General features: G+C 38.8%; 1 protein-coding gene across 2 annotated transcripts in view; it reads left to right on the forward strand.

Annotated features, from left to right (window-relative positions):
- Arhgap32 (Rho GTPase activating protein 32) overlaps window positions 1–22,227 on the forward strand; it is a 230,203-nt gene that overhangs the window by 161,451 nt on the left and 46,525 nt on the right. For both annotated transcript variants that reach the window (XM_076924591.1, XM_076924592.1), the window contains one exon: window positions 7,144–7,225. In XM_076924591.1, coding sequence (XP_076780706.1) covers window positions 7,144–7,225 — 82 coding nt within the window. The remainder of the gene's footprint in view (window positions 1–7,143; window positions 7,226–22,227) is intronic.

The following is a 22,227-nucleotide window of genomic DNA, read 5'->3' on the forward strand; positions in this document are numbered from 1 at the left end:
CCTTTTTACTATGCTGTTCTTATAGACTTCAGTGACATTCTGCTTCTTATATCTCTTGTCTCTTCTACTTTGAAAGACCCACTGCTACTAGATTTCTTCCTAAAATAGACCTTCTGTCTGTGTGATGTTCAGAATTTGCTGGTTTACTTTTCTACAGAAAGAACTTCAAACTCCTTGCTATGAAAAATAACCAGTCATGCCTCTGCTCACATGTTCTCATCCATCCTCTCTCTGTCTCTGGCTTATATTCCAGTGCCTTATATTCTACCTTTAATTAGTTTGTTATGTGCATGACAGTTTTGCCAATGTATATGTAAGTGCACTGAGTATGGTGTGTGTGTGTGTGGGGGGGGAGTGTACCTGGTACTGGTAAAGGCCAAAAGTGCAGCATTGAATCCCCTGGAATGAAGTTACAGGCATTTGTGAGCCACCATGTGGGTGCTGGGAACTGAGTCCAAGTCTTCTGCAAGAGCAGCAAGTACTTTTATCTGCTGACCAATGGTTTGTTGATAAACTTACTTGTCAACCGTATTTAACCATTAACTCACTCCAACTAAAACATGCTACTCTTTTCTGTTCTTGTGTCTTTTTAAACAGTAAAGGAAATTAATTAATGGTTTTAAGGTAGTTGTAATTTATTTTGTCTTATTTGGAATTTCCAGGATTTAACTAAAAAAAGAAATAGATTTTCCTCAAGTGTTTTCCATGTGACAGATACCTCTGCCCCATACTCCAAGTTGTGATTGAACATTACCCTGTTCTTGCATTTCCCATAACCCACTTCTTGTATTTACTATCTCTAGCCAATCTAGGTTCTAAGCTTACCATTACATTAAAGCTGATAAAAATATTTTCTTCCCAGCTCTCACAAATGTGTAGTTTGGACCATACTCTTAAAACAAAAGGCAAATGAACAAGAGAGAACTGAGCTTCTTTAGCAGACCATGCATGTAACATGAGACATCCCCAGTGAGCTGAAACTTCAAGAGGTGGCCTAGAGTCTCGCTTACCTCCAGCCCAGAACAGTGGATTTGGGAGACACGGCAATGCTAAGAAAAGCAATCCCAGTTTCCAAAGGTGGGGAACAGTGAAGAGACGGACTGTAGGTTAATGAGCTAGAGGAGTCGGGTTGGCTCCAAGAGCCACCCTCATGCCCCTCTCTCCCCAGTGCCATTGCTAGGCTGGTACTGAGAATGAATGAGATTGAATATTCTCTGGGGTGGAGGGAGAACTCAAACCTTTGACCAGTGTAAATTTCTGTTCTGCCTCAGCCCAGGCCTTCTTAGACATTTTTTCCCTCATACCCTTTTCTCTGGAGAACAACCCATGAACTGGAACTAGAGAACAGCCCTGGGTATACAGGTATAAAAAAGTAGAAATCTGAATTAAACATTTACTGATAATAAATCATAAATTTATTTTAAATCAGTTCTTTGATATATATATATATATATATATATATATATGGTTTTATTACTTATTGATGATGCACTTCTTTATCTTTATATACTTATTAAACCTTGACTACAGATTTATATTGCAGGATATAGGACATCATCAACATTTTTATTTGATCACACTTGATTTTGTAATCATCAATGCTGAGTTTAACACTTTATTAGGCATAAGTACCTAATACAATATTAGAAGTATGTTTAAGGTCATTTCAGAAAGTGTTGGAAGTTCTGTTCTAAGTTGTGGCCAAAATGTATTTCATGATTTTTATTAAACAAGACTCAAACAATAGGGTATTTTTTGTTTGTTTTTGTTTTTGTTTTGTTTTGTTTGTTTTGAGACAGAGTCTCTCTACATAGCCCTGGCTGTCCTGGAACTCACTATGTAGACCAGTCTAGCTGCTAACTAAGAGAGATCTGCGGGCCTCCAAATACTGGGATTAAAGTTGTCTGTCTCCTACCACATTCTTCCAAAGACAGTTTTTAAAAGCAAGCATTCTAATAAAATGGTAGTCTAGAGATAGACTACTTTGATAGCTATTGAAGAATGATGGCAGGAAATTGGAAGTCTTTGTTTTAAACCATCATGTCTCTATAAGAGCAGAAGAATTTGCATATGCAGTAAAGCCCTGTAAATCACAACATTCAGTAGTCTCAGATCTAAGCCAAGCCATTTGTGGGTACATGGTGTGATGGTGTGTGCAGCACAAGTGTGTTTGTTGTGTGCTCAGAGATCAAACTGCAGTTCCATGAGACAGAGGAGGGAAGCACTGCCAGAGACAGCTTGGATTCATTGGTATTTGATTTGTAATTACATTTTTGGCCATTGCAAATGCAGAAACATTTTACTATTGCAAATAGTAAAATCCCTCCCCCCCACCCCCATTTATGCAACCTTTATTTTAAGAAGCTGAGCTTTAGGTAGAGGGAAGACAAAGATCCCCTGGATTTTAATTGTCTTCAGCTCACTATTCTTTGCATTCTTGGGAAGTAGACTCTAGTTTTCTTGAGTAGCCATCTATCACAAGTGTACTCCTAAACCCAAATCTATCGCGTCGTGTGTGGTTTCTGGCATAATGCACAAACATTTCTATGATTCTTTTTATTTCTCATATCTAAGCTTTCATCAGTTTCAGATTGCTGTCTTCCTGACATTTCTTCTCTTGACTGAGGTGGCACAGTACTTTACAAGTTCTGGCTATTTTTCTGTTGCTTTGACCAGGTTATGCTCTAATATTCGACTTCTACATTTTGGGGAGAGTTACCTTCTCATTCTCTGTGTTCTGGGTTCCTCTTTACTCCTGAAGATTTAAATAGAATGTTTCTGTCAGCTCCCAGATTGATATCCCAGTCTCTGACCTTATTTCTGAATTTCAAACCAGTCTGTCAGGCTGTAGAGCTATCTTTTTCTAATGGAAATTAGAGAGTGGGCATTTCTGAAGGCAGCATAATGTGTTTTTGTGGGAAGAAGAGTATGGGGAGAGGAGCAGCTTAAGTAGACCCCAGAGCAAGACCTGTTCAACACCAGTATGTGGAACCAAAGTGAGCTAAGGGATTGAGAACTTACCCTCCTCACTATAAATCTCTGCCCAGTTTGTTTGATTTTGTCTCTTCCTTGAAATTTGAAATTTGAAACAGTAATTTGAAAAATACTGTTTTCTACTTCTAGCAACTCAACTGAAAACAGAGTTGGATCTAGTTTTAAAATGTTAAATAGACCGTTTTTAAACTGTTAAACTGTGACCTATCATCTGTTTGTATGAGATGGTGGTGGGAAGGACCTAGAGGTCAGACTGGGGTCAGTCTAAAACAAAGTGGGCTCTCTGAGAATGGTTGTGGCAAGGAGAAAAATTTGAATTTCTGAGAATTGGTATTGGTTTAATTATTCTCAGGTATGTGATTTTTTTTTTAAATAGAACATGCAGAAATAGAAAAGTATTAGTTTTCTTTGGGATGTTGCTAGATTTGGTTTGACACAAGATTAATATGGAAAGAAATTAAGGGGATTAGCTTAAGTGTTCAAATAGTCAACAGGGTGTCCATACTGGATAGAAAAAAACAAGGGGAAATAGAGGCTTCAATGCATTAGAATCCCTCAAATTTTAGCAATTGGTTATAGGATATGAACACCAGAGATTTAGGGGGCAGGAAAATTTTACTGAGAAAACAAGAAGCTGGAATTTTAGCTTTCTGAGGCCAAATAATTCCCACAGAAGAAATCTGGCATGACTGGGCAGCAATGGAACTGTGCTTAGCTCAAAGGCTTTACTCCTCTGAAACCCTTATTTCTCTCCATGTACAGTAAACTTAAAGGCTTTGTGACATCAGTGATAGCGTTGCTGCTGTCAGGTTGAAATTCCTTTTTGGGTTTTGGTTGATGCTTCAAAGATCCCTCTGGAACTGATTCTCCAAGCTATCAGTGTGGACAGGAGCAGGAGCAGGAGCAGGAACAAGTAGATAGCTATAGATTAGGGGTGATCTGGAGTCACTTGTAAAACCCTGTGAATTAGTGCAGTTCTTAAATGCATCCAGTTCTAAAATTTGCAGTATATAAGTTTACAATAAATGAATTGCATTAAAATACAGTATTTTCTAAGTGTTCTATTATATCTTATTATTTGTGTTCTTCAGGTTCCATTCTTCTCATGGGTTTATATAATACAAATATTGTATAACCAAGTACTACTCTGTATGATTTTTCAATCCTGTGCCCCACTGGCACTTTAAAACCAACTGTGTTGGGGTGCTTGTGCCTCAGACACTAGCAAAGGCCATGAATCAAAGCCATTTTGCTTCGCTGGGATAATACCCTCTGGACTTTTTGCTTTATTGTAGAGACTTAAGGAGAAGCTACTGATGTAATGTTTCTTACTCCTCTTCTGTAAGCCCCTCCTTATTTCACTCCAGCCTTTCCTCACGATCAGTCGTTTTCTTCTTTTAATGTCTTTCTTTGTGCCTCTTTGCTATCCTCTTTCCAAATCGGAGTCTTATTTTGTTCCCAGATGATTGAAAGGCATGATTCTCTTCTTCCCAGCACCGTTGCAGGATAAGATAAGAAACAAGATGTTTCAGCAAGTAGGTCCTGTTGCCAGGCTTTTAGACATGTTCACTATCTAACACATCGAATGGTTTCCTGTGTGCTGGAATAATTTGTGTGTGTGTGTGTGTGTGTGTGTGTGTGTATTAACTGTATTTTCAGTTATTATTATCATTATTAGTGAATGGTATTTTAATATTATTATTAGTAAATAGTATTTTCAACAGAATACAGTTTCATTTGTTTATGGTGGATTATTTATAATCCACAGACTCTTGTTTGCCTTCTACAAATATATAAAACTGTTTTAAATAATAGATCGTTTCATCATTAGGGATACTGAAGAAAGAGAAAAATAAGAAAAAGGGTAGATGCTGTCTATGGTGTAGTCAGCAGCTTAATGATGATTAGGCAAAGGCCTCTAAGATTCTCTAGGCTTTCATTATGGTTAGGTGGTGGTGATACCTAAAAGCACGAGAGAGACAGGAGAGCAGCCTGACTCATATTGTGTTCACATATGCCTTAGTTTCACCGAGACGTCAACTCTAGAACTGAGTATTTGTTTTGCCTGATGTTACAGTGTATGAAGAAGAGTGCTGAGAACAGGGATTACAGTGAGGTATTCAGTTGATCTGCTGCAGATCTGCACAGGGTGGGAATGGAATTTTTCCATATGCCTAAGTCATACATTGAGACAAACTTAAAATATAAACACAGTATACACGATAACATAGTCTTCTGAAGAAACACAACAAGCTTTGGGCAGTTTTCATAGGGAAGTGATCAGAAACTCCTCACTTTCTGAGTTTCACATAACACCTGAATTCAAGAACTAGGCTAGGTATTTTTACTTTAACTCTTGAAGTGTACATGGTGCAATTCCTCATGTCAAAAGTCGAGAAACCAAGCTGTTTACTCAGGGCCCAGAGCCTAGGAAGTGAGGGAGCTGTTTTCCAATCTGGTCTTTATGCCAAATTTCAGGTGTTTATAAATTGAACTGAATTAATCTTTTATGGGAGAAATGACATTTGAGAGTAACTTAGCTTATGTACATAGAGAAAAAAGATGATATAATATGATATTCCTCTGGTAGAGGAGCTAGAGCCCCAATCCTCAGAAGCTAGCATACTAGCATAATAACAGCATTTGGCAAGTGATTACTACATGCATTCTAGTTAGACTAATCTGTTTAATCCTCATATACACCCTTATGAGATAATTATTATCATTTGTGTTTGGAGAAGAGAACTGAATTACAAAGAGGCCAAGTTGCTTACCTAGTGTAGTGAGTGGTGCATTCAGGATCAGGCCTCTTGCTTTTGATAGGGATGTCAGTCCGTGTGCCACACATCCTCTTGTAGAATACATACAAGGAAAAAAGAGGGAGGGAGGGTTCAAGTTGGTTCTTATGCAGTCTAACCAATCTTGGAAGGATTTTACTTGTTTGGAGAAACAGAAGTTGAGTAAAATATATGTTAGAAGAATTTTACTAATAAAATATATTAATACATCATTTTGCAAGACATGGCTTTAATAATCCCCAATTCAGAATTTTTAGGCAAAACTGACAATCTATTAACAACTCATTTTCTACTCACTCTGTGATTATGTATTTATAGTTCTAAGAAGTACCATAGAATATTCATACAGAAATTGAAATAATAAGGTAGCAAACAAGTCTGTGAAAATAACCCCACACAGATGGAAGCTGTACAGCTCAGAACTTCATGAGTCACGCTCTTGGAAGAGTCTCATTCTTCCTCAGTCTGTCAACAAAGGGAGATGCAGCGTGATGTAGTTTTCATATTTCGCCTTTAACATCTGCTGCATGGTGTCCCAGTTTTATCCCTATCTGAGGAAACATCTATAAATATTGGTAAAGATTTTCATTATACGTTTTCTCCAGAATGTTTATCTCTGTATTCATTCTCTTTGCCACACCATACTTCGAGTGCCTGGAACTCAGTATTTTCCAGATACACCTTGTTGGGGTTTCACTCGGGGCTGTGCAGGCAGTGCTGCTGTAAAGGCAGTATGGCATGCTCTGCAAAGCCAGTCCGTGGCACTGGGTGGGACGACATTCTTTTTTCTTCTTCTTACCTGCTGTGCTGACTCCTTAGCAGTAGTGAGTACTGTACTTTTAAATGTCAATATTTCAGAAACTTATATCTATTATGTTATTTTTAAATGAAAGCCGTAGGAAGGTGAAGAAGAGACTCATAAAACAATTTGAATCATGGCTTGGTGTCAATCTTTTAAAATGTTAACATAAACATTGATTGTAGTGATATCAGTGCCACTAGATTAAGATCTCAGCAAAGTAAGTCATTAGGTAGTAATAATTTTTCTTACTTGATGCTTAGCTTGTAGTCATATTAGATATTTGGGTTGATATAAAAGAATTATAGGGCATCTAAAACCGAGACTAATGAAGCAGATTTGGATACTTGGACCAAAAACTGCACATAGCATACTCATAGCAACAGATTGTTTTATTATCTGTTTGTGTAACTGTCATCTGGCATCCAGAGCCTTGGAATATTAGAATCATTTGGGAGGGGCTGTGCAGTACATTACTGGAATTGAATTGGCAGTGTTCATACACTGGTCTATTTGCTGGTTTGGAATCCTCTCTTTGTTGCTTTTCTTTAGGTGGGACTCTTCCCTGGTCATTGTGTCGAGTTAATTAACCAGAAAGTTCCTCAGTCAGTGACCAACTCAGTGCCAAAACCAGGTGAGTGCACTCTTTCCCCTCTGTGTCACTGTGGCCGGCTGGTTGCAGATACATGCAGTATATTTTGAGAAAGTGTTCTGCTTGCTTTGCTGTTCTTTGCATTCATTGATGTAACAATGTTTTATGTGGTTTTGATTTTTAAGTGCTTTCCTTTTTTGTAGAGCATGTTATAAAGGTTTAGGTGCATTTCATTTTTGGGTAATTCTAATGGACTGTGGGTTGGGTTAAGCTTTGTTATTATTTGCTTTACAGCTACCTAGTAGGAAGGCTAGGTAGTGATGGGTAAGGTGAAAAACAGAGAAGTGACATGGGAAGCCACCGTGCTGGCCTCGGTCTGCAATCCTAGTATATGGGAGGTAGAGGCAGGAGAATCAGGAGTTCAAGACCAGACTCAGTTATGGTGTGAGATTGAGTCCAGAGCTGTATGAGGCTGCTTTTCAAGCGCACACACACACACACACACACACACACACACACACACACACACACACACGGAGACGTGAGAGAAAGAGGCAGACTGACAGGCTAACCAACCTGTGGCGTGGTGTGGTTAGTTAAAAATTAAAAGATGCAAAGAGCATGTATTTCATCTGCAAGAATGGTTGTAAAACGGTTTTGAACAGTATTTCTAGTCATGTAGTTTATTTATAGTATGTAAATCTGCACCACAGGTCACAAGAAGTAAAGCAATGCTGTAAGTGATTTAAGGAATGAAGAAATGGGGATTTTTAAATAGATGTGAGATGTTAACCTGGGCGGGAGTCTACTGAATTCCCCATGGAGGATGCCTGGTTTCTTATGCATTTTTATCTTAGTTTTTAAAGAAATGGTCTAACTGTATAGGGCAGCTTGACTCAAACCTTCAATCATCCTGCCTCTGCCTACTGAGCTGTAAGCTACATGGCTTGACATAAATGTTTAAAAAGAAAAAAGAAATAGATTGAGTTTTGGAAGGGACAAGTTGTGAAATTCACTTTTCCTGGTTATTTTCCCTTCCTTTGTTTCTTTCTCTTTATCCTAATGAAAAAGAAGAAATTTCTGGGCTCCCAAATTCGTTTGAATTGTTTTTCCTGAAGCACCCTGAAAGTTTAGGACTCATACTTTTGAAGCAGGAAAAGAAAAGCTTCCTGTTTTCTGTTGAGTGCTCTCCCTCGTCTGCCCTCAGCACCCATCAGGCAGCGAGTGCCGAGCATGTGAGAACAGTGTATCTTCTCATGGGTTAGGGGTCATTGTCCCAGTTCCTCTCATGCCCATCTATTTATTTTAGGGAGACTAAATTTATTTCTCAGTAAAGAAAATTATTCAGAACAGTCTTGTCTGCAGTTCTGCTTGAGCGAGGATTCTCTCTCATTTTCAAGCAATTTTGTCCTCTTTATGGTATTAGATTGATAAATATTTATTAGTAACTTTGGTGATTATGTTTCTTTTACAATATGGCATTAATCATGTAAAAGGCATTTTAAATATAATGTATGTACCGTGAAGTTCACTCTTTTAAAACTCATAATTCAGGGCCAGCAGATGAGACGCTTCACAAGTTAAAATGCTTGTCACTCAGGCCCAGGTACCTGACTGAATTCCATCCCCAGAGCTCACATAAAAGCAGAAGGAGCAGAACTGACCCCACAGAGTTGCCCTCTGACCTCTGCACTTGTTTAGATACAGCACACATACAAATAAACCTTTTCATATTTATTAAATAAAGTATGTATTTCAAGGTCTTTAGTGCCCTCATAGTTGTAAAGCCAGTATGGGTTGTCTTTTTACCCCAAAAGAAATCCTGTCAGTCAGCAGGCATGGAAACTCTTCTGCTCTACCCTCTCAGTATGGTTTTTCTATTTTAGATGTTTTATATTTTGTAACTGGCTTCCTTTCACTCTGCATAACGTTTTCAAAGCTTTTCATGCTGTAATGTAGCTATAACTTAACATTTGCTTGTTTGTGTGTTGTTTTTATTTCTGGCTGCCATAAACAATCACATGTAAGTTTTAGACATGTTTTCATCTTTCTGGCATATAGGTGTTTTAAAATTAATGTTTGATTAATGTAAAAATAATGGATTTCATAATGACACATAGATACACACCATTGTAGTTTGTTTGTATTCACTCACAACTACCCTTACCTGTTCTGCTCTCCCCCTCAGTGGTCTCCCCTTCAAATAAATGTCTGCTTTCATGTTGTCTAGATTCTGCACCTGAGGGAGAGCAGATAGAGTTTTGTCCTTTAGATCTCACATGACAAAATGCATGTGTGAATTTGACCTTCTCCGTCCCCATTGCCCTCTCTCACTTCTCCCTATCTTTAGACACTTTCCTCCCCAGCTTGTAGTCGCTTTCCAACTCCATGTTACAGTGTACATATCTAAGTCTGGGTTTGTCTTACGAGGAGAGATGTGGTAGCTGTCTTGCTTAGCCTGGCTAATTTTGCTTTACACAGTGACTCCAGTTTCATCCATTTTCCTGTAAATGACTGTGTGATGTCTAATCTCAGTTGTCAACTTGACACATCTGGGAGCAGTCTTCTTTATGGCTGATGTGTGTATGTGCCACTTTAAAAAAAATGATTCATCTGTTGATGGCCAATCTTGCCTGGTTCCATATTTTGGCTATTGTGAATACTACAATAGTAAACTTGAGTGTGTATGTGTTTATGGTCTGCTGGTGTAACTTCCTTTGGATATGTGTCCAAGTGTGGTGTGTTAATCACTGTTCTCACTGCAGTGACAAAAAAAAAAAAAACAAAAAAACAAAAAAAAAAAAACCCCAAAACAACCCGACAAAGCAACTTTGTGTTGACCTAGGGTTGGGAGGCTCACAGTTCACCATGCTAGGTAAGGGCTGGCTAGGGGGATGGGAGACAGTGGGTCACATTATGTCCTTGGTCCACGCCTCAGGGTTACTGCTGTTGTGACGAAATACCATAGGGAGGAAAGTGGCGATTTGGCTTACACACTTGTACATCGTTGACCATCATTAAAGGAAGTCAGGACAGGAACTCAGACAGGGCAAGAGTCTGGAGGCAGGAACTGATGCAGAAGTCATGGAGGGTGCTGCTTACTGGCTTGCTCCTCATGGCTTGCTCAGCCTGCTTTCCTACAGAATCTAGGCCCACCAGCCTGTGGATGGCACCAGGCACACTTGGCTGAGCCCTCCCCCATCCTTCACGAAGTAAAATCACCTGAAGGCTTGTTTACAGCCCATTTTATGGAGGAATTGTTTTAGTTGAGGTTCCCTCCTCTTAGGTGACTTCAGCTTGTGTCAAGTTGACATAAAACCAGCCAGCTCAATCAGGAACTAAAGAGATGAATGCAGCTGGCTCCTTCCTCTTTTCCCTTTTTATTCAGTATGGAAATCTAGTCTATGAGACAATACTGTCCACATTCAGAGCAAGTTTCTCCCTGTGAAGTCTCTTCAGAAACACCATAAATATGCTCATAGGCATATTTATATGTCTGAATTTCCTAGGTGATCCATATGTTTATTGGCTATTTATATTTCTTTTTTGAAGAACTGCTTAATTTACTTGCCCATTTATTGATTGAATAATTTGTGGGGAATTCTTTATAGAGTCTAGATGGTAACCTCTTCAGACATGTACAGTTGACCAAGATTTTAACCTGCTCTGTAAACCTTCTCTTCACTCTGCTAATTGCTCTCTTTGCTGTGCAGACAATTTTTAGTTTCATGCACCCGCAGTTTGTCAGATCTTGAAATTATCTCCTCAGCTATTAGAGGCTTTTTCAGAAAGTCCTTTCATGTGCCTATGTCTTAAAGTGGTTTTGTATTTTTTTTTCTCTAGCCATTTCAGAATTTCCGTTCTTATATTAAGTTTCAGAACATATATTAAGTTTGATAAATTTTGAACTGATTTTTACACAGTGTGAGAGGTATGGATCTGGTTTCATTCTTCTGCATGTGTATGTCTGCTTTCCCTAGAAGGATTTCTTTAATCCTATACGTGCTTTGAACATAATTAAATGGCCTACATTCCATAGCTTATTTCTAGACCTTGCATTCTACTCTACTGTCTGTAAAGAGAGGGTGCACAGAGGCAGGGGGTGGGCTTAGCCTTGCTTTTCCTGCTTAGGGTCACTTTGGCTGGTCAACATTCTTGTGTTTTCATGAAGATTCTTGTTGTCCAGTTCTGTGAACACTGTTGATAGGATTTTAGTTCGGATTACATTGAGTATGTAGATAACTTAGTAATATAGCCATTTTCACAATATTAATTCTAATCAATAATCATGGGAAATCTTTCTATTTTCTAGTGTCTGCTTCCATTTCTTTCTTTTTTTTTTTTCCCCTTAAAGTCTTCATCATAGATGTCATTCACCTCCTTGCTTAGGCTCATTCTCAGGTAGTTACTTTACTTTTTAAACTACAGTGCATTCTTTTTTTCCTCTTGATGTCTTCCTCAGCACATTCATTGTTGGTGTATAGAAAGCTACTGACTTTTATGTGTTGATCATGTACCTTCTACCTTGTTAAAAGTGTTTATTAGAGCTAAGAGTCTTCTGGGCCCATTCTGTAGGATCTTCTAAGTTGTGTGTGAAGGAGGAAAATGTGACCCTTATCTATTTATGTTTCTCTGACACTTTCTCAGGCCTTACTGTTTAGTTAAGACTTTAAGCACTGCACTGAATTAGGAGTGTAGTGATTGGATGCCTTTACCTTTCTCCTGATTTAGAGGCCATGCTGTCAGATCCCCTCTTACTGTAATGTTGGCTATAGGTTTGTCACAGGTAGCCTTTATTATATTGAAGTATGTTTCTTTTTATTCTTCAATTTTTTCAAGAATTTCCATTATTTCTCAAATTTTATCCTAAGCATTTTTGCATCTAATTAGATTTATCACCAGATTTCTGTCCTTAAGTCTATTTATATGATCCTTTTTGTTTGTTAAACCATCTGTGCTAGTTAGTGTTTTTGTCAGCATGACACAAGCTAGAGTCATGGGGAAGCAGGGCTTTAATTGAGAGAGTGCCTGCTTACCACCCTGGCTGTGGGCAAGGCTGTACTTCCTTGATTAACACTGATGTGGACAGGTGGTCCTGGGCATATAAAGGGAACCACAGAGAGCAAGCCAATAAGTGCATTCCTCCATTGCCTCTGCCTGTTTCCACCTTGACTCCCTGCCCTGACTGTTCCTCAGTGATGGATTGTGACTTGGGAGTTTTAAGTTGAAATAAACTCTTTCCTTCCTAGGTTGCTTTTGGTTATAGTGTTTTATCACAGAAACAAGTAGGATACCATCCTTGAATCCTGAAGCAAAACGAACATGGTCACGATGTTTGGTCTTAATGTGCTCTTGGGTTTGTTTTGCAAGTATTTTCCTGGGAGTTCTTGTATCTCTGTTTCTATTCATTTTGGAAATCGGTCTGTGATTTTTTCTGTTTGTTGTGTAGTTCTCTGTTTTTAATACTTGGACAGCACTCAGATTCACAAAAGGGTTAGACAGTGTTCCTTCTCTTTGTATTTATGGAACAGTTTGAGAAGGACTAGGGTTAAGTCTTCCTAGGGAGTCTGGTAGAAGTCAGTGGTGAATCTTATGAGTCCTGAGATTTTTAGGGGGGTAGGGGAGAGGATCTCTTTTTGCTTTTCAATATCATTGATTGTTGTGTATCTTTTAAAGTTGTTTTTAAATCTCTTAATTTTGGTTGGTTGTATCATAGGTTTTTTTTTTTATTTATATTTTCCAGTTATTTCAGAATGTGGTTTTAAATTATTTTCTAATGAACTGAATTTCATTGGAATTTATTGTACCTCTTTTTATGTCAAATTCTGTTGCTTTAAGTATTCTGGTTTTTTATTTTGGATAAGGCTTTATCAATTTCTCCCCTCTCCCCCCCAAAGAGACGACTTTTTGGTTCATATCTTCTTTATGTTGTTGTTCTCTTAGTCACCATTTCATTATTTTTCCCTTGGCACTTATTATTTCTTTTCTTCTGCTGGTTTTGGATTGGTCTTGATTTTTCTGTGGCTTTAAAGTACATCATTATGTTATTTATTTAAGCTCTGTGAGTTTTTACTCTAAGGATCCATATATGTAAATCTTCATTTTTTTTTGTTTTTTTTTGTTGTTGTTCGTTTGTTTGTTTGTTTGTTTGTTTTGCTGCATCTCAGAGGTTCATTTTCACTTAGCAATATTTTTGTATTCTTCTTGACTTCTTTAGTGTCCATCTGGTCATTCAAGAATATGTTGTTCAATATTTCAATTACTTACATAGTTTGAGGTTTTATAGAAAATAGATAGATGATTGATTTTAGCTGTATTTCACTAAAATCCTATAAGATACAAGAAAAATCTCAACTTGTTTATATTTATTAAGACTAGTCTCATGACCTAGAATGTGGTCTACTTTAGAGACTGTTAACTGAGCCTCAGAGAGGAAGGTATATTCTGTAATTTTTGGATGGAATATTCTCTCTTATGTCTACTTCATGTATGGTGCAGTTTACCTTTGAGGTGTATTTGTTGGTGTTTAATCTGGTTGGCGTACTTACTGCTATGAGTGGGGCACTGAAACTGCCCATCATATTGTCTTAGAGCACATCTGTCCTGTTTATCAGTATTTGTTAATGACATTGGGAGCTCCAACATTTGGTATACATATACTGACAGCTGTTATCCTTGTTTTTCTCTTTGTTATTACCTAGTGGCCTTTTAATATCTTTTGCTACTTTGGGTTTGTAATCAACTTCATAACATCAGATGAGGCTGTTTCCTTGGTCTCACCTGTTAACAGCCTGGTGATCTTCTGTACATTTTTTCCCTCAGTCTGTGCATTGTTGCCACTGACTTTCTTGGAGACATCTCATAGTTGAATCTTTAAGAAAATCCCATCAGGTAGCCACTGTCTTTCAAATAGAGAGTTAAGACTATTTACAGTTAAGGTACTTCCTGAATCCTGTAATTTTTTTGGCTACTTTTTCTGGTTGGTTGGACTGTCATTTCTTTCTTTCTTTTTTTTTTTATTGAATATTTTATTTATTTACAGTACAGATGTCATTCTCTTTCCCCATTTCCCCTCCCTAGAACCCCCTATGCTATATCCTCTCTTCCTTTTTGCTTTAATACCATTTTGATTACATGCATGTAATAAGGTCAGTTCTAGCTTGAGGGTCTAGCAATACAATAGACGCAAATAGTCGAGGAACAAGCAATAAAATAAACACAAATAGTCGAAGAAAAAGCAAGGCATTAAATCCATTTACGTGAACACTCTGGCGATCACTGTTTCTAACGGCTTATCAGGATGACCAAAGTATCTGAGCCTACTTCCCTATCCTAGCCCAAGGTCATTTTAATGTCTGAAGCCTACTTTCTTGTTCTAGCCTAAAATTTAAAATCCTGTCTGAAATTACTTCTTTGTTCTGGCCTAATATTTACATTCCTGCCTGAGATTACTTCTTTTTTCTAGTCTAATGTCAGATTCCTGCTTGAAGCCTACTTCCTTGTCCTTGGCCAATGTCATATTCCTGTCAAGCAGCCCCGTTTTTTGTCCTTGGGCCATGTCAGCTTCTTGCCAAGCAGCCCCAAAGGCTCTTCACCTCTCCCCCTTTTTTATTTCATTAACAAGACTGAGCCTGTCTTAGGTCTTTCTGACAAGAATGCATTCCTTACCCATCATGGAATATGAATATGCATTATCAAAGGCAATGCATTTCTGTCTTAGTTTGGTAAGGCTCTATGCAGAATCTTACCTGTACTTGGCTTGCCAGCCTGTTAATTTTTAACTTTGTCTGGGGGTCCATTTTCAGGTTTAAGCCATGTACTTTGGCTGCCAACATGTTGATGTTGTTAAAGATAAGCTTTAACATGATAGGCAGGAATAAAAGTATTCCCGGGACAAGAAGGGCTAGCCTGATCAAGCTATATATGCCATTCTTGAAGTTTGTCCAAAATGGAAATACTGAGCTCAGGCCATGGATAATTTTATCAGCATTATCTGCAGCATCAAAGGTCAACAGAGCAGCATTCTTTAAATTCCTAATCTCATTATGCAAAGTTAACACACCCAGAGAGGTGTTAGGATTATGCCAAATATCCTACAGGTGTCTTTAAACTTTTTTCTAATTATAATGACAATCATTGTGAATTTCAAAAGTAACACTACTCCAGTGATATTTGTCATGACACTTGGGATGGCTCCTAACTCTTGAACCCTGAACCTCCTTCAGATAATTTGAATGGGTTATAGAGCATCATTCATTGTTCCAGATACCTATATAAATCCTTTTCCATATGTAAAACATTAGTAACGTTTTTTTGCTAGGTGGTTAACAAAATAGTTATCTTTACTCCTTTTGACAATGCTATTGCAGAGGCAGTGGTGCTAGCAATTAATAGAATTAAAGCTGTTACACAAGCAATAATCAAGCCTGCTAAAAGCCTAACTCACTTCTTCCAGCACTTTCAAGGTTTTTTCAGATAATCAAGATTTTCTAGTACTCAGGACAGTGAGACGAAAGCTGGTTGATAGACCCCTGTAACAGACATGCCAGGTTTCAACACACTAACATTATTGGAAATTATGCAGTCAATGCAACTTACAATAAATGCTGTAGAAGAAACAAAACCAATTTTAGCTTGATAATTAAAAGAGCCATAAAACATGCACTAACCCTTGTTTAAAGTCCAGATCCTGTCCCAACATTATCTCTTGCTATCCTAACATCATATCGAGCTACAGCTAGCTTCCAAATATGTTCCTGACAAAGTCCAGATCCAGTCTTCCAAAAGTTGACTCTTATTTTCCATATTGGATTGATTTCTAGACCAGTACATGATTGAGTTCTATTAGCTCGGCACCTTTAAGAAGAATACAAGAGACATAGTTTCTCTTTTTGATTCTCCATCCCACAAGGTCTGAAAACTTGAGGCAAGGCAGCTTGTCCCATCTGGGATACAGTCAAGCAAGGGTGGGTCAGGAACATATGTCCAATACAGCTTCCCAGTCACCCTTGTCAAGGCAGTCAGCAAGCTCACAGGTCAGCATCATTCTTTGTCTCAGCAACAGTATGTCTCACCAATCTATTCAACATTCCATGGGCCTCTTCCACAATACCTTGTCCTTGAGGATTATTCGAAATCTCCATAATAAATTGTTGACAAAAAGTCTCAACTGCTCAACTACAATTGCCAGACCCATTATTTGTTTTTTTAATTGGATATTTTATTTATTTACCTTTCAATGTTATCTCTTCTCCCATTCCTCCCCAAAACCCTTTACCCCATCCCCCCTCCTCCTATTACTATGAGGGTGTGCTCCCACCATCCTCCCATTCCCACCTCCCTGCTCTCGAATTCCCCAGCACTAGGAAATCCAAACTTTCAGGCATCAAGGCCCTTCACTTCCACTGATGCCTGACAAGTTCACCCTCAACTACCTATACAGGTGGAGCCATGAGTCCTTCCCTTTTTGTTCTCGGGCTAGAGATTTTAGAGTAGCTACTCCAGCTTGTTTCTTAGGACCATTTGCTTGAAAAATTGTTTTCCAGCCCTTTACTCTAAGGTAGAGTCTGTCTTTGTCACTGAGGTGGGTTTCCTGTATGCAGCAAAATGCTGGGTCCTGTTTATGTATCCAGTCCATTAGTCTATGTCTTTTAATTGGGGAGTTGAATCCATTGATGTTAAGAGATATTAAGGAACAGTGATTGTTGCTTCCTGTTATTTTTGTTATTAGAGATGGAATTATCTTTGTGTGGCTATCTTCTTTTGGATTTGTTGGAAGTTGATTACTTTCTTGCTCTTTTTAGGGTATAATTTCCCTCCCTATATTGGAGCTTTCCCGCTATTATCCTTTGTAGTGCTGGGTTTGTGGAAAGATGTTGTGTAAATTTGGTTTTGTTGTGGAATATCTTGGTTTCTCCATCTATGGTAATTGAGAGTTTTGCTGGTTATAGTAGCCTGGGCTGGCATTTGTGTTCTTTTAGAGTCTGTATGACATCTGTCCAGCATCTTCTAGCTTTTATAGTATCTGGTAAGAAGTCTGGTGTAATTCTGATAGGTCTGCCTTTATATGTTACTTGGCCTTTTTCCCTTACTACATTTAATATTCTTTCTTTGTTTTGTGCATTTGATGTTTTGATTATTATGTGCTGGGAGGTATTTCTCTTTTGTTAACTGTTGCATAGCATAGAACTTTATTATGAATCTGAGAGTTGAGACTTGGTCTTTGAGTTATACATATTAAAAGCATCAATCACCAGCTGGCCCTCGAATTGATTTTTTTGAGTTTTTTTTTTAAATTGGATATTATACTTATATTTCAGATTTTATCCCCTTACCCCATTCCCCACCACCACCCAGGAACCCTCCATCCCATCTCCTCCCCCTGCTCCTGCCTCCACGAGGGTGTGCTCCCACCTACCCCCTACTCCCACCTCCCCACCCTCAAATTCCTCCCCGATTGGTGTTCAGCCTTCATGAGAACAAGGATCTCCTCTCCCACCCATGCCCATCAAGGCCATCCTCCCCTAGGTATACAGCTGGAGTCATGGGTCCCTCCCTATGTGCTCCCAGGCTGGTGGTTTAGACCCTGGGGAGCTCTGGTTGGTTGGCACTGTTGCTCGATGGGAGGTATTTCTTTTCTGGTCTAGTCTATTTGGCGTTCTATAGGCTTCTTGTATGATGTTCATGTGCATCTCTTTCTTTAGGTTAGGGAAGTTTTCATCTATAATTTTATTGAGGATATTTACTGGCCCTTTAAGTTGGGAATCTTCACTCTCGTCTATACCTATTACCTTTAGGTTTGGTCTTCTCATTGTGTCTTGGATTTCCTGGATGTTTTGTGTTAGGATCTTTTTGCATTTTCTTTGAAGTTGTAATTCCTTTACCTGTTTGGTTGTGTTCTCTTGTAATTCTTTAAGGGATTGTTGTGTTTCCTCTTTAAGGTAAACACCTGTTTACCTGTGTTCTCCTCAAATTCTTTGAGAGTGTTATTTATGTCCTTCTATCATCATCATTAGAAGTGATTTTAAATCTGAATCTTGCTTTACTAGTGATATGGGGAATTCAGGACTTTCTAGTGTGGGAAAACTAGGTTCTAATGATCCCATGTACCCTGGGTTGCTGATGCTTATGTTCTTGCGCTTACCTTTCGCCATTTGGATCTCCTTAGTGCTACCTGCCCTGTCTCTGACTGGAGCCTGTCCTTCCTATCATCTTGGTTGTATCAGAACTGTGTGGGGTGGGTTTTACTATTGGCGGTTAGATCTGCTCAGTGCTTGGGGGGGGGGGGGGGCAGACGTGAAGGAACCAGTGCCCCGGGCTAGGAGTGAATTCCTGGGTCCTAGTGGGTCCCAGTTACACCCTGTTTGGGGCAGGTATTTCTGTCTCCTTACCTAAGATACTGCCTGGGTTAGAGCTCCTGGGAGGCCTGCTTCCTCTGGGTTCTGTGAGATTGGGGGCAGAGCTGCTGCTGCCCGGGATCTGCTCAGTCTTGTCATTTCTTTTTAATTATTTACTGCAGTGTTGGCTTGTTGGTCATGAATTGCTTTAGTGTATGCTTCTCTTGAAATGCCCTTATTTTCCAGCCAATTTAAAAATACAACTTTGCTAGACACAGCAATGTTTAGTGAGTATTTATTCTTGAGGTTCAGTTTCTAGGACCACTCATTGCAGGATACCCAGCAAGATAAAGAAGGATTCTGGAAGTCGACTGCTCCATGTGGCAGCAACATGACTTAGCAGCTTTTTCTTATTAACTTTTCTTGATGGTTTTCTTTGGTGAGATTCCCCAGTACAAACCGAATGGAAGTCAAAAGCATGCACACCCTTGTGATGTTTACAGTCTTGAGGGATGAACTTAGTTTCTGTCCACTGGGGACATTGTTATCTGTGTGCAGTTTCATAGATGTTTATTACCAGACCAAGGGACTTTTCTTCTAGTTCTATTTTGTCGAATGTTATAAAAGTGGTTGTCAGATTTTTTTTAAAAGCCAAGTTGTTAAGGTGATTGTGTATTTTTATGAGTACAACAAAAAATGTTGTAATTTCTTTAGTATTGTTTCATCTGCCTTCTTGTGTTGGAAGCTAAAATTTTACTAGTCATTACCTTCCAACTTAGATAATATCCGTCAGAGGTGTCCTTAAAACCCTAGTTTTTAAAACCCAATTTAACACTGGCATTAAAATTATCTGTATTAATAACATGTTTTCAAGGAAAAGTAATGCTTCTCATAATAATAATCTCAGAAGCCTTTATAATTGAGAAAGTTAATCATCTATAGAAAGGTTTAAATTCACAAAATTGCAAGTCATTATTAATTTTAAATCATTAGTAGAAAAAGAAAGTATACCTTCAACAGCTAATGGTTTATCTTTTAGAACAACTCAGAGTTGGCTTAAGGAAATGTGCATTCCTAATACAGATTGAAAGAGATGATGCACATTCAATCAGCCTCGGGCTTGTTTCACACTTTAAAACTGTCTTTGCCTACAGTATAAACAACTCGAATGTTCTATTTATTTTTAACATTACCATCTGTCACTGTTAGATGCCAAATCGGAAAGATGCAGCTATAGTTTGAGTCTGAAAACTTACATCTCTCTATATTATACAACAAGGGCAATGAGAGTTCTTTTCTCTTTAAAACTGGTTTTTAAATGTTATTATTGTGTTCAATAACTCATGTAGATGAAAAGGAAACTGAGTTATTGGGTCCTGACAAGACTGCCAATAGCCATAGTGCTAAAGGGGAGAAGGTACAAGTCTGAGAGATCGGGAAGGGAAGAGAAGCCGGAGATAACCGGAGATAGCTGGATGGGAGAAGCTGCAGCTGTGCCTTGAGGGGAGGAAGTGCATCTCCTTGGTCTTGTGTTTTTAGCATTCACTGAGGAACTATTGATATCTCTTACCAGTTTGGAAATACCTCAGCTGTTGTCTCCTCTCTTCTCCTGCCCACAGGACTTAAATTCCATGGTTCTATCTCTCCGATCTTGGGCTCTTTTCACTTCCCTCTCTTATGTCTTTGTATGGATACTTTCTATTGACCTGTCCTCAACTTTGAGTGATCCTGCTTTCTGCTCTGTATACTTTTCCCTTAAGCTTATGTGAACAACTCTTAAACTCCAATGCCATAGCTTCATTACCAGTATCAACATGTGTGACCTTTTAAAAATCATCTCCTTGGTGACATTCTACGTCTATCACATTATCTAACCTTGTTTGTGAGAAAGGTGGATTGACGGGGGGGGGGGGGGGGGGGGCGGGAACGGGGACGGGGGAGCAGGGGAGAAGAAGAAAGAACATCAGGAGGACTAGTGGGAAGCAGAGAATGCTTCTGTTGTTGTTACTTCAGACAGTCTTTTAATGACTCTGACTTCTCAATGTTAAAACAATCCCTAGACCAAAAGATCCCAAGCAGCCTTACCTTTTCCTTCTCCTTCTCCTTCTCCTTCTCCTTCTCCTTCTCCTTCTCCTTCTCCTTCTCCTTCTCCTTCTCCTTCTCCTTCTCCTTCTCCTTCTCCTTCTCCTTCTCCTTCTCCTTCTCCTTCTCCTTCTCCTTCTCCTTCTCCTTCTCCTTCTCCTTCTCCTCTCTCTCTCTCTCTCTCTCTCTCTCTCTCTCTCTCTATATATATATATATATATATATATATATATATATATATATATCAAACATATATCACATAAGCCCTACCAGCCTTCAGAACACAATATGAAGTATTTCTAAGGAACATAAATATTTAGTATTTGAAATTAAAGTATACTTTTGATGTATGAGCTCTAAACACAAAAGACTAGGGACCCTGATTGAAATAGTTGCCCAGAAAAAATGTAAAAGCCCTTAGTAGTAGTTTTAATACTGTGGTCATTTAGTGTATTTAGCACAATAGTAGTACTGAGTTCTCTTCTAGAGCCTATGACCTATGTAACCACATATATATGTATATATGAACTATTATAAGATCAGAGCATCTGCCAACCTTCATCAGAGATACTTCTCTGTGGAGTAGTTAGCAGTTAACATAAAGACCCAGCTCATCAACATGCGGAGAACAAAAGACTGTAGAGTGTTCAGCCCCAGATTGGACATGCCATTTCTCCCGCTAAGGCTCAGGGATCTTAGCAGAAGAGGAGGCAGAAAGATTAGAGGTGGTAGATGACGTCAAGAAAACTGTTTTCCAGACACTCCAGGAGCATGCACACACACACACACACACACAAAGGCACACACACACAGGCACACACCCACAGGCACACACCCACAGGCATGCACACAGACAGACAGACAGACAGACAGACAGACAGACACACACACACACACACACACACACACACAGAGGAGCTTGCAGTGTTTGTAACATCATGCATTACAGCTGCTCAGGCTTCAGCCAGACAAAATCCTGTTCTAGAGGGTGGGAAGGTAGGTAGGTAGGTAGCCACTCCAGGAGCTGAGGCGATATCAGCATTTTATGGCTGCCTTTAGAGGGAGGATCCTGTTTTGTTGTTTTGGTTTTTAATCTTGTAGGCTGACCACACAGGAGAGCAGGGTCAAATCCCAAGATTATCTGGATCACATAAACTGGGCCAACTGGGGAAAGAAGTGATTTTTTTTTTTAAACAGGAATCTCAAAGTTGGATGCAGTGGGCTGGGAGAATTGAGATGGTTATAAGGAGGTGCAGGCATCAGCAGTACAAGTGGTGCACAGACATTTATGAAAACAGAACACCCATATACATACAATAAATAAATCAATAAAAATACATTGTATGAAATTCTCCAAGAATTAATAATTCTTAAAAATCTAGAAAAGGAAATAATATAAAAAAACGTCAATTTGAAGCAATAGAGTTAACAAAACAATTATAAGTAAGTTAAAGTGAAAAGAGATCAATCTGTCTGTCTGCACGTCTATCTACCATCTGTTCTTTTTTTTCTTGTTTTTCTTTTCCCCTGTGCTGGGCGTTAAGCTAGGGTCTCAGGTGTGCCAAGCAAGTGCCCTGTTCTTAGCTGCACTTCAGTTTCCTCTTTATTGATTTACATCATTTAATC

The sequence above is a fragment of the Arvicanthis niloticus genome, chromosome 26 (assembly GCF_011762505.2).
Source record: "Arvicanthis niloticus isolate mArvNil1 chromosome 26, mArvNil1.pat.X, whole genome shotgun sequence".
NCBI classification, from domain to species: Eukaryota; Metazoa; Chordata; class Mammalia; order Rodentia; family Muridae; genus Arvicanthis; species Arvicanthis niloticus.